The sequence below is a fragment of the Falco biarmicus genome, chromosome 3 (genome assembly GCF_023638135.1).
Source record: "Falco biarmicus isolate bFalBia1 chromosome 3, bFalBia1.pri, whole genome shotgun sequence".
NCBI lineage: Eukaryota > Metazoa > Chordata > Aves > Falconiformes > Falconidae > Falco > Falco biarmicus.
Window position 1 is genome coordinate 45,747,199 of NC_079290.1, and position 16,103 is coordinate 45,763,301.

The 16,103-nt window shown below is 42.2% G+C and overlaps 1 protein-coding gene across 2 annotated transcripts in view; it reads left to right on the forward strand.

The window, feature by feature from the left end:
- Nucleotides 1-4,077: 4,077 nt before the first annotated feature.
- Nucleotides 4,078-16,103, forward strand: part of CA8 (carbonic anhydrase 8) — a 46,825-nt gene continuing 34,799 nt past the window's right edge. The window contains exons 1-3 of one of the 2 annotated variants that reach the window (XM_056332186.1): nt 4,078-4,235; nt 4,572-4,763; nt 8,686-8,810. In XM_056332186.1, coding sequence (XP_056188161.1) covers nt 4,157-4,235; nt 4,572-4,763; nt 8,686-8,810 — 396 coding nt within the window. In that variant the 5' untranslated portion in view covers nt 4,078-4,156. The remainder of the gene's footprint in view (nt 4,236-4,571; nt 4,764-8,685; nt 8,811-16,103) is intronic. The other variant, XM_056332185.1, reaches the window with a different exon arrangement.

A 16,103-nucleotide genomic window follows, 5' to 3' on the forward strand; every position in this document is an offset into this window, starting at 1 on the left:
GCCACCTTCATAGCCCAACACAGGAGCCAAAATAGAGAGCCCTATTCACTGGAAAAGCTAGAGGCTCCTGATCCCTTCAGTCGCCTATGTTGCTGTATGGACATTGCCTTTTCTTCCAGGACACCATGGCAAGAACCGAGATCTGGCTTAGAGAAGCATAAATTGACTCTGTCTCAAATGGAACACTCTAATATCCCATAGAACGTGTATCTCCTTATCATATCTTAAGTCCTGCATGCCCTCACCTACTCCATGCTGGCAGCAAGGTAATATAGAAATAAGTGAATAATAAAGGAAATATGATCATCTCACCACCTGAATTTCTCATCCCTCAGATCAGAGGCATAACTGTCAGTTCTGTGGCCTGCAGAGGATCCTGCAGGTAGGAATGTATAGTTTAAGATAACTTTTACGTAATTGTGCTTTTCTTTTTCCTACAGATTATTTAGTAACCTGTACAGCTTTCTGCATTGGACTCTACCTTTCAGAGCAATGAAAGCAATAAGTACAGTTGTTGAAATGTAACCTCTTAAAAAAATGTTGCTAGTCATTAATGTTAATTTACACATGCAAATCTCAGTTTGGATGCAGAATTTTGGTTTGAGCCTGTTTTTTTCCTGGTATATACATTTTAAGGTGTTTAGGGAAGGTATATTGTCTTTTGAAAAAAAAATCAGTAACTATATAACAAATAATAAGTTTATCTAGATATAGGAAATACAAGAATAGTCGTTTGCAATCTCATCAGGATTAAATATTATACCAAATGTTTCAAAATGTCCATTTCTCATTTGACAAGAGAGAATATCAGAGACTCTACAGCTTCTGAACTGCTGTCCTCTGAGTTCAGAGGAATTGTTAAGCCCTGGATCTGTGCCTAAGGTTTTTTCCCTGGTATCATCAAAGACTGTGATCATTAATCTTGGTTAAACAAGAAGTTAGCATATTCCACAGAATCACAGGCTGAACTGGGATTCAGGAGAGACATGCCCTGCTGCTGGTGAAGGTGCCATGTCATTTTATGAAGGTCACATTGGCTGGGCTTCTACTTTTCACCCATCAATTTGATACTAGCTGGAAGGCCATAACAATTCCTCCCCACAGATTTTTCACTATGCTAAGCCAATGTAGCAAACACCACAAGCAATGCATTTTTACAGAATAGTGTATTTATGTGTGTTATATCATATATTTAGCATCTTTTCATAGTAAAGTCAACTATTGGGAGCTTCTATACAAACTTAAACTTTAGATGTCTAGCAAAAAAGTTTCTGAAGATTGATATAAGGTCAGTTTAAGAGAGAGATGGAACACAGACGGCTGTCATAAAGCATGTGATTCCCCACAAAGAGTGCACTTTAATTAAAGAGGAAAGAATTGTGAAGTGGAAGTGGATGTCTTGGGACAACTGTATGAGGTAACATAACACTACAACAGTGAGTAGTTCTCGATGATTGCACAGTACATCAATATGTGGCAAAGGGGAGTGCATAGAGCACCACTATTATACTGTACATAGAAAAAAAAATGGACTGACAGCACAACACTTTCAAGAGTGCTTACATCATTAAAGAAGACCAAATTCCACTGATCTTAAACAAGGCTCTATCTCCATCTGATTGTCTCCAGCCTTTTAGTTGAAACTTGGTCCATAAATGAATGAGTTGGTTTGTGCAGAGATTGATCAGTTCAATATCTGCATTTATGGTTGGAGTTCAATGTGAGGGCTCTGTCCCATGCTCCATTTCATTGTGGAGGACATACCCTTGAACGCCTTTGTTACTTACACACTTCACCATTAAGGAAGTCATAGGAATCTTCAGTGGAATCTAATCTGCTGAGTAGATCATGCTATGCTTGACAGACACTTTGGAAGAAATAGGATATTTGCACAGAAAAACCTCAGCAGACATATGGGAATAAAGAAATGCCAACTATTCAGTAAGGCTTTACCTGCTACACCTAATTTTGCAGAGAGATATGAGAAGATTGGAAAGGTTAAGAGGAAGGGCAACAAATGTAAGTAGCTTAGGTTCTTAAGTTCAGTTGTGAATGGAAGCCATGAAAACTATGGAAAGCCGTGCAAAGTATTTATTGCAAAACAGGAACTTGCAGGTCTGATAACGTTGCCCCTCATAAGTATGAAATTCTAGAACAGGCATCCCACAGGAAAGCTACTGCAGGAAAGGACTTAATGGAGGGCATGAATGAAGTTACTGTGCTTCAAGGAGTGAGGGAATGAACCCAGCCTCCTAGGACTGGTTTTTTTTTCTCAAACTGTGAGACTCTCTGAAGAGGAAAATGAATTTCCAGTCAGATGGACCAGGATCAGTGATGATTTAGGGGAATGTTTGTTTTTTCCCCATGTGGCTGAGCAATGATCCAAATGTTAATAGAAACGACTAGTCTGTGTTTAAGAAATGATTAGGGAATAAAACTTACCAACCAATAAAGACAGTTTAGTATGGGAGATGGGTATGCATATACAACATGATATTCCATGTGACTAAAATTCATGTTAAACCCCCTGAGTTTTCTGTTTGTACTGATGCCAGATGCTCACTGTATGAGGAAAAATGTCTATTTGCTTTTTTGCTTCAATAAGCTGCACCACATCTGTAGCTTGTTTGGGCAGTATGTATTCCTTTCAGCCATCAATAGTGAAGATAGTAATTAATGATCCTGCAGGAGGAAACTTGTGTTTGTGTTCTGATCTTGGAAAAACCCTAACCCAGTGCATTCTGATTTTTTTGTCCCACTTTACTTTCACCTTGCATGCAGCTCATGAAGCAGTACTCTCTTGTTTCATTAATGAAGTTCCAGCTCAGTACTTCTCCTTCCATCTCACCTTCACACTGATGGTAATTTCTGCTCCAGTGTCAGCCCTGCAGGAATCACAGGTGCTACTGCTGAGCTGGGGAACACTGAAGCATGGTGAGGTCCATACCAAGATCAAACCTTGTGGACCAACAGCACAGGATCAGGATGTTATACTCTTGGGATACCAGAGTGCAAGGAGGTCTGGTCACTGTGTTTAAGTGGCCAAGGCTGGTCAGCAAAGGGCACTTTCATTTACCATCATAGCAACTCTTATTTGAGCGCTTCTGTTACCGTTCCTGGTTGCTGTCAGGCAGTGCAGACTGCCAGTGCTGGGTTCCCATTCCCTTTGCAGAGGTCCCTTTGGTCCTTTTGCTCTTGACAGAATGAATGGTCCATACATGGCTGTTGGCAAAGGAGAAGGAAGAGTCCTTTCATGTCCCTGAACTGAGGCATCCTTGTACTGGGGAGAGACATTCCTCCAAACCTACACCCTGTACATTCTGCAGGAGGAGTTGGAGCCACATTCCTGGATGTGGCCTAAATGAAGGCGTCGCTGTAAATAGTGTAGAGGCCTCAACCCTCTTTCAGAACAGAAGGAACAGAGCTGGGCTCCCTTGCATATTCGGTGGCTCCCTTATCCTCACTGAGGGCTTCCATCCCCCCATAAGGGGTGCCACAGTGCTGTGGGGTGAGGAGGAACCACAGAATCACGGAATGGCTGAGGTGGGAAGGGACTTCTGGAAGTCACCTTGCCCAAATCTGCTCAAGCAGGGCTACCCAGAGCAAGTTTCCCAGGACCGCGCTTGGATGAGCATCTCTGCGGATGGTGACTCCACAACTTCCCCGGGCAAGCTGCACCAGGGCTCAGTAGCTCTTACGGTAAAAGTGTTCTCTGACTTTCAGAGGAAACCTACCGTGTTCCAGTTTGCGCCCGCTGCTTCTGGCATTGGCACTGGGCACCACCGAGAAGAGCCTGGCTCCCTCCTGCCTGCGCCCTCCCTTCAGGTATCGGTACCCACGGGTGAGATCCCCGCGCCTGCTCTCCTCCGGGCCGCACAGTGCCCGCTCTCCGAGCCTTTCCCCATCGGAGCGATGCTCCAGCCCCTCCACCGCCTTCACCGCACCCACCTCGCCCGCCCCGCCGCGCCGCTGGGACAGCGATGGGCTCCCGGGCCCGCCCGGCGGCCGCCCCGCGCCCCTGCCCCGCCGCAGGCCGGCACCGCGGGGGGCGGGAGGGCGGGGGAGGGCCGAGGCGCGGCGCCGCCATCCCGCCGCGCCCCCGCACACAGGCACCCCGCCCGGCCGCCGCGCCGCGCCGCTCGCAGGGCGCCCGCCCATGGCTGACAGGAGCCTCGTCGAGGGCGCCGAGCCCTGCCCGCGCCGGGAGGAGGCTCCGGAGTGGGGCTACGAGGAGGGTGAGAGCGGGCGGCGGCTGCGGCGGGGAGAAACTTTCGCCGCGGCCGGGGGAGGAGGAGGAGGAGGTGGCGGCGGGAGGGTTTCGGTGGCGCAGCGGGGCGGTGGGAGCGTCGCCCTCCGGGCGCCCGGGGCGGCGACGCGGCGGCCCGCAGCGGGCGGCAGCTCCGCCACTGCCGGCGGGAGGGCAGCGGGGCGGCGGCGGCCGCGGAGCTGGGGCCGGCGGGGCAGCACCCCCGGCCGCGCCGGTGGGCAGCAGCGCGGGGGGGCGGGGGGCCGGCTGGCCCCGGGAGCCGCCGCGCCCGCGGGTGCCGTAACAGCTCTCCGTTGTGCCTCAGGCGTGGAGTGGGGGCTGATTTTTCCCGATGCTAACGGGGAGTACCAGTCACCGATTAACCTGAACTCGAGAGAAGCTAAATACGACCCCTCGCTCCTGGAAGTGCGTTTGTCGCCGAACTACGTGGTGTGTCGTGACTGCGAAGTGATCAACGACGGGCACTCCATTCAGATTGCCCTGAAGTCTAAGTCAGGTAGGCTGGAGTGCGGCCCCTGCCCTCCCCGCCTAGGCGCGGCGCGGGGACCCCCGGCGCGGGGAGACGGGGACACGGGCACCCCCGGCGCGGGGACACGGGCGGTCCCGGCCGGCGCCTGGCTGCTGGCTCCGGTAGGGAAAGGAGCGAGCTTTGCCGTGGGAGCTGCGGGTTCCAGCGCAGCACCTGGGTTGGGTGGTCGGTCGGGCTGCTTCAGAGCGCCTCCAGAATTGCCTCGTGCGGTGGTGTCGTCTAATTCGCTGGCATTAACCGCGTTCAGAAGCAGCCCGAGACAATCGCTAAGAAAGTGTGATGCCAAACTAGGTTGTATAGCCGGCAAAATTTGTCCTTGGTCCAAAGACCATGTAAGTTAAAAGAGCTTTGTCCATTAATTTGAGTGGGTTCTGAACGCTAACAGCAGAACGGGGCAGCTTGAGAGAGATAGTTCTGTTACATGTGCTTACATGTATAATGAAGAAGAGCAGGTAGCAAAGCAGTCCTTATTTCTTTTTTTTTTTTGGTGTCATTTATCAAATAAGAATTAGAAACAAATAATAAAAGAAACCGTTCCAACTTAAGTGAAAATCGCATGCCTTAAATGAAAGTGAAGTATCTCATTCAGACCTTGCATCTGGGTGGACTATTCTGTCTGAAGGAGACAACTGGCCAGAAAGCAGGGGGAAAAAAAAGTACATTGTGCTGTCCAATGCAGTGGTGGTTCTTCCCATGTGTTTGGAGAAGCATGCAAGTTACTCTAACCAGTCTTAGCTAGTAACAGCCTTTTGGGGGCATTTAAACAGCTGAACATTGTGAAACTATGAGACATTCCAGCTTTTGTTGCCTTCTGAAATCCCAGTTGTACTGGGAGCTAGAGCTGTTCTGACAGTGAAGGAGTCAGTTCAGTTTTACACTGAATTTTTGAGAAGGGTTTGTTACTTTAATAAGGATGCTTTCCTTTATAATTTCCTTTCCATGATAAACTCCATGTATTATTGCAACACAGAACATTTATTTCTGCAGAATTTTGCAGATTTCCAATAGAATATAAATTTTGTACTTCCAGTCAGTTTTACTGCCTTCGTCAGAAGCAGAACTCTTTTTCCCAAGGAGTAAGGTTCTCTCTGCAGAATCAGGGAAGTTCTTGAATTCTCCTGTGGAGGAAGTGATGGTGAGTGCAAACCACACCACCGCTTGCAGGCCAAAATGCAACTCCTTCAACCCTACCTTTCCCAAGGGCAGCTTGTAACTTAGTTACAATAATTAATAAGATGGGACCAACGCACCTAAATTCATGTGCAAAACTGTTGGAGTGTTAGGAGAAGGAAAGACTTCTTTTTAAACTCAAATGCAGGGTGATGCCAGATTGATGAGTCATGAAATAGAAGAAAATGTGAAATTAGAATAAAAGTTTGTGACTGTGGTATGGAATTATGATTTAGGAAATCTTGTTTTAGTTTCAGCATTTCCTTAATATTCATGTTCCCTAATTTCTGATTCTCCATTTGTAAACTGGGGATAATGTTTCCATTTTTAAGAGGGGGAAGGCAACATTTATTATCCCTACCAAGAGGAGAAAAGAGTTGATAAGCTGTGTTTGACCTAGTATTCTGGCCAATTTTCAGGGATTGCGGAAACTCCTGCAGCTTCTTTTGCTCACAGGGGATGTCTGATGACAAATCCATTTAGCCAGATTATTTTAATGGGAACTGTTGAGCAGTAAATGCTTTTGAAACTCTGTCCAATTAATGTGCAAGAGATCCTCATCTACTGTAAAGTTAACAGTCAAAGAAAAACTTCTTTGTGGAAAAAAGTAAACTGATTAAGATACATATTAAAAATCTATTTGTCATTACTGGGATTGATTTTATCCTTTAATTCGGGACAAACAGTCCATCTGGAATTCCCAGATCCCTCTCATTATTTAATTGCAAACATTTTCAGAGGCTGCTTCCAGTATGATCATTGTACATGTGTTATGTATTAGGTGGAAGAAGCATGACCAACTGTGTAATGGAAGTGTATATTAAAAAATGCTGTAGAGGATATCCTTCTAACAGAGAGGCTTCTCTTAAGCTAGCAGTAGATTGCACAGTGGATGATGGTTTCAGAATCATTTTCTAATGAGGATCAAAAATTGCTGTAAGGCAAAGCAAATTAAACATGTTTCATGCATTGACAAGGATCAAGATTTGGTGAAAGGTGGAGGAAAGATAAACATGCTTCATGAATTGAAATGCTTGTATCATGGGATCAATGTTATAACTTAAGCCTCAGAAATAAACTCTTTGAAGTTCCTGGAGATCGAGAACTACATCATACAGCGAACATTTGTGCTAGTTACACTTTCTCAAGGAGCAATATTTTAAAACAGAGAAAATGCTCCATTTCCCTAAGAAACAGCACTAATTGAATATCGTGTTTCTTTTTATTTGTCCAAATTTTCCTAAAGACTTCATTTGGTTGTTTCCCCCAATGTTCACCGCATTTTTAGGTTTTCTATATAGGATATAGGTATAGATAGAATACAGATAAAGCAAGCTCAAGGAGCAAATCTGAATCAGTAGCTACATTTAGGATATTTCATTTTAGAAACCCTAGTAGCTATTAGATTAGTTATGAAGAATTATTAAAGGAGGATTAGTTGGAACATTTCGCTTTTTTTCTCTAATGTAATTGCTGATGGAAACCATGACTGATCATTTATCTTTCAGACTTTTTATAGTTCTGTACCTTTATTTTTTTTGTGTTTGTACAGTTGCAATATGCTTCAGTTGCTGAATTATTTTTTAGTACTACACCATGTCTAGTGTTTCAGACTAAGGCTGTTTACTTTGTGTGTCAAAATAACTTCATATCATGGAACACTAATTCCCTAAAGCTGTAGGTGATGTGATTAAATAATCCTTATCACTGGTCAGAGATTGTAAAAGATTCATTCAAAGTCTGTGAAAAGTAAGCTAGAATTTAATGTATTCTGGGGAAGATGGTGAATGCCCTTAAGTAAAATCCAGCCCTGCCGAGAAGCTAACAATCAGTGATTTCAGTGGGAAGTTACCTACAGCTTGTGGAGTAACATTGGATATGAAGCAGATTCAGAAATCCCTGGGCAAAATGCTTCCATTGATTAATTCCGAAGTAGATTGGGCCTCACAAGGTACAGTTGTTTGCTTTTACTCCTTGTGGTGGAAGTCTCCATTAAAAACGTATTGAGCTACTGTATAAGTTTTTTGTTTGTGTATGTTGCAATTGTGGACAGATGCTTTTAAGAAGTCCCGGATGTTTAAAAAACTGGAGTAAAAAACCAAGCCATGGCTGCCTAGAAGCTGTTTTTAAGTAAACTAGGTATGTTGTGGTTGCTGTGTGTAAGTTTGATTATGTTTGGATATGGAGGCATTCTGTATCTCAGAAGCCTGACAGGTGGTATATGACTGAACACCTTTACCTAGCAAAATATTGGCAATCAAAAGTTTTCTATCCGTTTCTGTTACTCATAGCAAATATAGGTGATGGAGATTAAGCATTTGGACAAGTTGAAAGTAGTTACCAGTTCAGTCCAGAACCCCCACCATCTGTTTGGAGCACTCAGCTACTGTCTTGATAAGAGCAATAAATGTATTCATTCTTCTGACTGATAAAGGTACAATTTTTCTGTTAGGTGTTTTGACCAGCTGTTCTGCCTCATAAAACAGAGCGCAGCATGACAGCAATTTCACTGTTGTTTGTAACTGCCTGGATTCGTGTTCTGTACCTGCACGGTACTTCAAAAGTCAAGGTGTCGAGTCTGTCAACTTTACTCGTCTCCTCTCTAGTACCGCTGATAGTAAAGAAGCTTGCAACAATTTCCCCATTGTATTTGGAGGATATATTCAGTAGCCTGTCTGCTTCGAAAGCCAAGTTCCTTACCATTTGTCTTCTTTCCCAGTGTTAATAGGGGGGCCATTGCCTCGAGGACATGAGTTTGAACTACATGATGTTCGGTTTCACTGGGGGAGAGAAAATCAGCGTGGTTCTGAACACACAGTTAATTTTAAGGCCTTTCCCATGGAGGTAAGAGTGACACTGCATTGCATAACACCTGCTAAATGCAAAAGATTTTCTTTCATAGCCTGAATTCCTGATAGTTCAAAAGCGAGTTTTAGTTCAACATTTATTGCTCTATATTTCAACCAGAAAGCTATCTTGCTGAGGTGTGCTTTAGTGCAGGTAAATTAGGATATGCCTCTGGAATAAAATGCCTCCAGCACTCATCACATTGTATGATTAAGTGGTCATAAAGTTAAGCTGCAGAATTATTAACTTGTGTCTTAATAATGTTAGTGTTCTAACAAGATCTGCCATTTCAACACTTCCTTTGTCACCTTGACTAATAGCTATAGGTGGGAGAACTAGCTACTGGGAGTATTTCCATGGTGAATAACAACTTAGGTAAATTTGGAGTAAGTGTAGAGTGAATTTTAATGAAATAGCTTTACGTACCTGAAAATTGAAGATTACGGTGATATTCTTGGGTATGTTCCACAATGTCTCAATGAATTACCAAATTTTGAAACATAAGCAAAATTATAATGCAGCCTGGAAAAAATTCAGCTGTTCATGGGATGTCAGTTTGGGCTCCTAGGCAACCCAAAATGCTGGGACCTAACTCTTCTGCTCTCCAGCAGCCGTCCGTCATGTTACTGCACTTCCCACTGTCCCGTTGCTTACACTTGTCAAGGAGTGTCTTGGAGTATCCCTTAGACCCTGGGCTGCAAGACTAGTTTTAACAGATACCAACCCTGACGTTTGGTGACTGCAGCTTTGCATCTTTTATTTCATTTGTTGTGCACTATTGGTTTTTAAGACCTCTGAAAAAAATCTTGACTTTCTTTGAGTTATTTTTGCCTTATTTATCTATTATAATCCCTCACTGGCCTGAAATTCTGTTTCTGTTTTCTGTGTGTTGTTCAGTGCTGGGAATTTTGTTACTGTAGCGTTATATTCATGAGTTCCAGACTACTGGAATAGAACTGCCTTACGGAAAAGGATATAAAAAGTATTAGAGCAAATACTGCAGAGCTAAATGTAAAAAGCTTGTGGACTTACACCATCTATCTAATTCTTGGGGTTGTTCAGGTCCTCTCTTTAAGAGTTGTAGGTCAGATTTTGGTCCGTGCTGTTTGCTGTTTTGCACTGGTCCATGAAAAAAACCCTACATATATGAAGTCACTCGTAGGGGTTTTGCAGGCTGAGTTGAGGCAGATCATAGACTGATTTAGGTTGGAAAAGTCCTTTAAGATCATTGAGTCTGACGGTAAACCTAACACTGCCAAGCCCACCACTAAACCATGTCCCTAAGTGCCACATCTACACGTAGATCCTCTTTGTGCGTTGATTTCAGGCAGGTTCTGGCAACGCAGGAGAATTACTTGAATGGGGAAGACTCGTTAACCAAAGGGAAAGCAGAAGAATCATCTCTGCATCCTGGTTACCCGGCATAATATATACAACATGATTTACATGGGCAGTTAAGGCCTTCAAGATACTGCAGTGTTCCCCTGAGGCAGGAAGCAGCTTGTTCATTATGAAACAGCTCTGCTTAGTGCTTTTCCTCAAGGCTGATCCAGCATGTGGCGATAAAGAAATATTGATGTGAATTATGTTGAGAACTGAACTTGGGAGTCTATCAGAGTCTTCTGTCTCCTTGTTTATTAAGGATCACTTCGCAGACAGTCTTGGTGGTATGTGGGAACAGTCTATTGATAATCTGCAGAAACCCCAGAATTCTCTACTCTGAATCAGTCCAGAGAAAAATGTACTTGACCCAGAGATGCAAAGCAACAAACTTAATCAGTCATGAAGGGATATCATTCTTTACCTACTTTAAAAGCAGCACACCTGCTGCCCAAACAGAATTCTGGCACAGTGGAAGAACATCACCTGGAGGTGAGCAAGCCAGTGTTACCCTGTCTCTTGCGTCTAAGCAGCTTTCAGCTAGACTCTAATTTCCAAGAAATAATTACTGATGCAAAAATTGTGTAGCAGAAAAAATTGACTCATAATGCACTTGAAATACAGTGTGAATGTTTAATTTTGCCAGCAGATCCTTATGCAGATTAATTCTCACAGAAAACGACAGCAAAGCTTGTTGTCTCCAAGGCCAGTTGCACACAGGTGTATTGGCTGAGCCAGTTCATCATCATCTGCCCCATGTTGCAAGAAAGTGCAGGGCAGTTTGTTCATCAGTTGAGCTGCATTTCCTTCTGCTATATGCACAGAGAGTTGCTGTACAAAATCCATCTCAAACTGTCCAAATAAAAAATTATACTTGAGTAATAATAAAACAGGTGCTTGTGATCACTATAAATGTTTATGAAGTAGTGCAACTGAGACTCCAGAATGGAAGATTTTCCGTTTCCATTCCAGGGGTTGCCCCATTTAATTCTTTTTGTGGAGAACAATCATTTTGATGAAGGGACCAGGAAATCCAATTTTCTTAACTTTTACCATTAGCATTGGTTTATACAGTTGTTGGGAGTCACCATATTCAGAGCACATACTGGGCTTGGTTTTCACAGTGATGGGTGCCTATTTTGGCTGTATACAAGCAGTCTGGTATAGTTTATACTTTTGTCCTGTACTAAACACAAAATAAGTTGGCAGTTGTTTGTGCACAGAGGCATGCTTATGTTGAGCATCAAGTGCATAAATTTGGGTCTTCTGCCAGTGGAGTAAATCTGGTAGGACATTTTCCTGAGAAATTAGAAATGAATTACAAAGCAAATGATAGGGATTTTTCCTCTCTTTGTGGGAGGAAGACAAGTCAAGGGGATAAGCAGTAGTTTGAAAACAAGTGCTTGTTTTAAGTGGGTACATTAACAATGCAACAAACTAAGCCGGGATTATATACTCCATTACACAGTTGTAAACCCCAAGCAGTTCTACAAAAAACAACTTTGAGTTTGAAGAGAACTGAGATATCTAAGACTATTTATTGACTGGAGCAGCAGTCTTGCTTTTTTTGGACTGAAGACTGTAAGGCTTTATTTTATTACATTGGACCAAATAGTTGTGGAACAGCTTCAGATTGTCAGTGTAATGATCTTTGTAAAGGATGACTTTAAAATTAAAGAGTGTTATTTTTCAAAGTTTGGAAGAGCACTCTTCGGTTACTTCCTTAGTCTCTTCACCTGTGGTACCATAACTGTTTTTATTAGGCAGTATCCTGTATTAGCTGGGTAATATTCTGTGTCTTTTAGTGCAAAAATCTATTATTTCTTATTAGACTTATTAGCTGGGGCCTTTGCATGTGGTTAGGATATATAGGTTCATGGTGAAATGAGTTAGACTACTAAGTTTATGTAACATCTGGAACAGTTTTTTGAAACAATTCACACTGTCAAAAAACATTGTTCATGTGGCTTGGGTGCTGAGTTCACTGTTATTTTTACTATTCTGTGAAGTTCAGCAAAGGTGGGTTTTCCACCTTCCTTGACTGAAGAATCCAAAATGTTGACAGTAATACAACAGTGTTATCATTTTCACTGAAACATCTGTGTTTGCAATCCGTCAGGAAAGCAGGACAAAAGAATAAATAGTTATCAAAGGTAAATACTGTAACATGTCTTTTTAAACAAAGGAAAAGCAGAGGGCTGTTAAGTATCAGTACAATACTCCTCTCTCTGTTCCATGAAAACAAGAGCATGAAGGATGCTTTTGGCCAGAAATTGGAAAGGGACGTTTGTGCAACTTTCTCTGGAAATCTTTCTCGCTAAGTACTTCAACTGCATGTAAACAGTGTATGCCTTTTGGCCAAAGTTACTCTGGCCACTGCTTGTGTTAAGACCATACTTAGTAATGGTCTTAACCTTGAGAGACTGTTTCTTGCCAGCAAATGGAACAAGGTACCAAAGATTAGATTGTGCTTTACAGTACATAGCTCCACAGAGCAGTAAAATCCACACTTATACATGTGACTTACCTGAACCTGATTTAGGTGTAAGAAAGAGGAACTACTTGACATCTTTATTCCTCTGCTTCATGCCAAGAGTAAGGATTGGAGAAGGAGGAAGAACAAATGAAGATCTAACGAAACTCTGACCGTTTCCCTTACCTTTGGTGTATAACAGGGAGATGGAGAGGGACAGGAATAGCAAATTACTGCTGTTTATTTTTGTTGCTAACAAAGGTAAAACAGGGGCAGCTAAAAATGGAGTCCCATTGTACCCCATCTCTGTATAAGAGCATCTCTGTATAAGCTGTCGTGCCAGGTCAAATCAGCTTACAGTCAAAAAAGGACAGGAAAGGCAGCAGAAGAAAGTGAACTGTATGATTGCATCAGTGCTGTTTTATGGAAAGAAAATATGTTTTTTCATTGCTTCTGAAGTGAAGGGAAGCAGGGAAAATTTTGCCTTAAAGGTGTCTCTTCCTCTTAGTTACTCAAGTTGTGGTGTGACCAACACAGCCTGACCATAAGGGAACAGTTGTTTCCAGGCTGCCGCTCTGAAATAAAACTGTATCTGAGAAAATGAAAAGGTTCCTTTCACCATTTGTAGTATAACCGGGAGGATAATTCGCTGTAATCCATCCTCTTTAAAACGTAGGATTATATTAGCTGTAAACCATGTGAAAGCGCTCAGTGGAAGACTGTTGGCAGAAAATAATTTAAAAAATACTTCCAAGATGTGGAGGAAGATTAGAAACTGTATTGGTTGTCTGTTCTACAGTTTTTGAGTAGAACTGAAGAAAATCCAGTTGCCCGAAGGACTAGAATCAGTTCTGTACAGGAAAGAAAAGTGTTCCTTTCTGTTGTGTAATGAGGAGCACGCTAATTCATCCTGTAGACTCTTTCAGAGTTACAGAAACACATGCTGCAATGAAGTTAAATGTAATGCAAAAAACATATCCTACGCTCAGTCCGATTAAAACCATTAAGTGTTCCTTTGTTGATGTGAAATGGTGCTTGCCTAAGGATCTCATCAAACAGTATTACAGCTGTAGGGTTTCAGGTTAGGCTGTTAAGGTTATGCTTATCTACTCAAGTCTTTACACTCTTTGATGTGGGGTTTTCTCTGTGCCTGGCTCTGAAATCAGATACCTGCACATGGTGCATCCCCTTTCCAGCATTTCTTGAAGGGCGTGTCATGCTTTAAACATGCAAATCTATTCTTTGCCAATTTTTAATATTCTTTGCCAACATTATTTAATCTTGCTGTCTGTTTTAATCAGTTCCTTATTAGCTTGTTAGCAAATTGTTTGGGTTAAAAATAAAACAGAGTATTTGTAATTGTAATGAAGGCCTGTGAGATAGTGTGCAAGCAAGTGTGTCTCTCCCGCTTTATGCAGAGACTTGCAAACTGCAGTGGGACTGGGTAGGTGTGAATGGCAAGCAGGATTTAATCTGTAATGACAGTAGTTTCTAATATGTGAGCTCAGTTCTGATATTTGTGGATTTTTGCCAGTAGCTTTAATGGGACTATGATCCTAGTCATAAACCCTAAAAGAAAAGGTGTTAAACCAAGGAGTAAATTCTGTTGCCTTAGCTGATTGCATTGATTACCTGCTTGCGGGGGAAAAAAAAAATAAAAAAATCATTATGCATTACTTTGGCAGCATAGGACCTATGAATGGAGAATATCTTGCTTAGGCAGTCATGAATCTAACAAGAGGCAAAAAAAAACAGATTCCAGAAAGGTTTACATAGCTTTGTGCTGTGGTCTGGAACTCTGCTCAGAAATTAGCTGTTTTCTGGTGGAAAATTAACTTGTTACTCAAAGACTTGGATGATTTTCTAAATTTGGGAATCATTGCATATGAATACTACAACCTGTGATTAAAACAGTGTGTCTTATAACAAAATTACAAAATTCATGTAATAGCTATATCATTGACAGGTTATCAATAACAGTTTAATAGTCATTTAAAGTAGATATGCCCATTGGACATTGTGTAATTTTGGAGATTTTGGAGAATTGTGGAAAACCACAGGAAAATCAGGTCAATATCTAAGCAGATGTTTTCAGTTTTGTTTTCCAAATCTACAATGATTTATACAAAAACAATTTTTTACACATTATGTAGATGCCGTTTATGAATCTAACAATAAGACTTAGCTTTACACAGCACTCCATGGGCAAAATTAGTCCTAGCACTGGTTCCAAGGCTGTCAGTGAATGATGACATGGGATCGTAGCCTCATATATGCAGGTGTTTAAGTATCTTTATGCATTTATCTATCTGTTGTACACTCTGTGGTCCCCTAATTGATATGACTTCTGTTTGGTTTTCTTGTAGTGGTACAAAGCTGGGAGGTCTCCACCCCCTCTCAGTATACTGGGAAACGGAAAACCAGCAACAACATAAACCCCAAATTACCATCATTGTGAAAGCACACATGAGTGGCCTATGACTTTTGAGATCGTTAGTTGCTAAGCTCTTTCATTATTATATTTTTATTGTGATTGAGGGTTAGTTTGACCTAAATAGGCACATGCAGTCTCTGAAGTATACTTTGTTTCTAGGTAATTTGTCAGTATGAGCTTAGGTTGGCCCTTGTTTTGTTCAGTCACATATAGTTTTGAGTTTTTGAAGGTATGTATCTGTGTGCTTTGTATCGTGGATTTGTGAAAGCAGGTGCAAAAATGGGCTGATGTGCTAGCACAAACATGCTTTTAGCTTGGCTAGCACCTAAGTAATGCTCAGTTAAGCTCTGTGAAAGAACTGTACACGTCTTCAGAGGTAGCAAATGTGATTTCCTTTCTGTGCAAACTCTGCAGTTGTGGAGGATGTACAAGCTGCCAGACACCAGGTCAAAGAAGAGTGGCATCAGCAGTCTATACTGAAGTTTCTTTATCCTTTTGTTTCTCTTTTAAGAGTTATCTTATTTACAGTAAGTTGTGTGTGGAAAGGCTTTGTGGCTCATATGTACCTAAAACTTCTGAGGTAGCAGTTGCCATAGTCTGTGATTTGTAACTTCTACCAGGATGGAGAATTTTGGTATTCTTTTGAGAGATAAGTGGTACAAACTAGAAATGACTGAGCAGATTAGGAAAAACTCTTCTAAGGAGAAATACTGCAGGTGGAGAGAAGTTGGGTGAAGGAAAGGAGAATGAGAAGAAAATGGTGAGTGACTCAAGAGGGGAATCCTCTGCTCTGTCTTCCATCTTATCTCAGTTTATAGGTTTTGTTCTGCCAGAAATTGCAGTCTTTGCACTTCACCTACAGGTGAAGACATTTTGCACCAAATTTTCTTGCAGTTGTGCTGGGCTAAGTTGCAATGTTCAGTTGCAACTTGTAGCAGGAGGTTTGGTGGCACTGCATCCTAGTGGAGGCAGGCAAGTAACCTTGAAAGAAATAGCTCTTAGC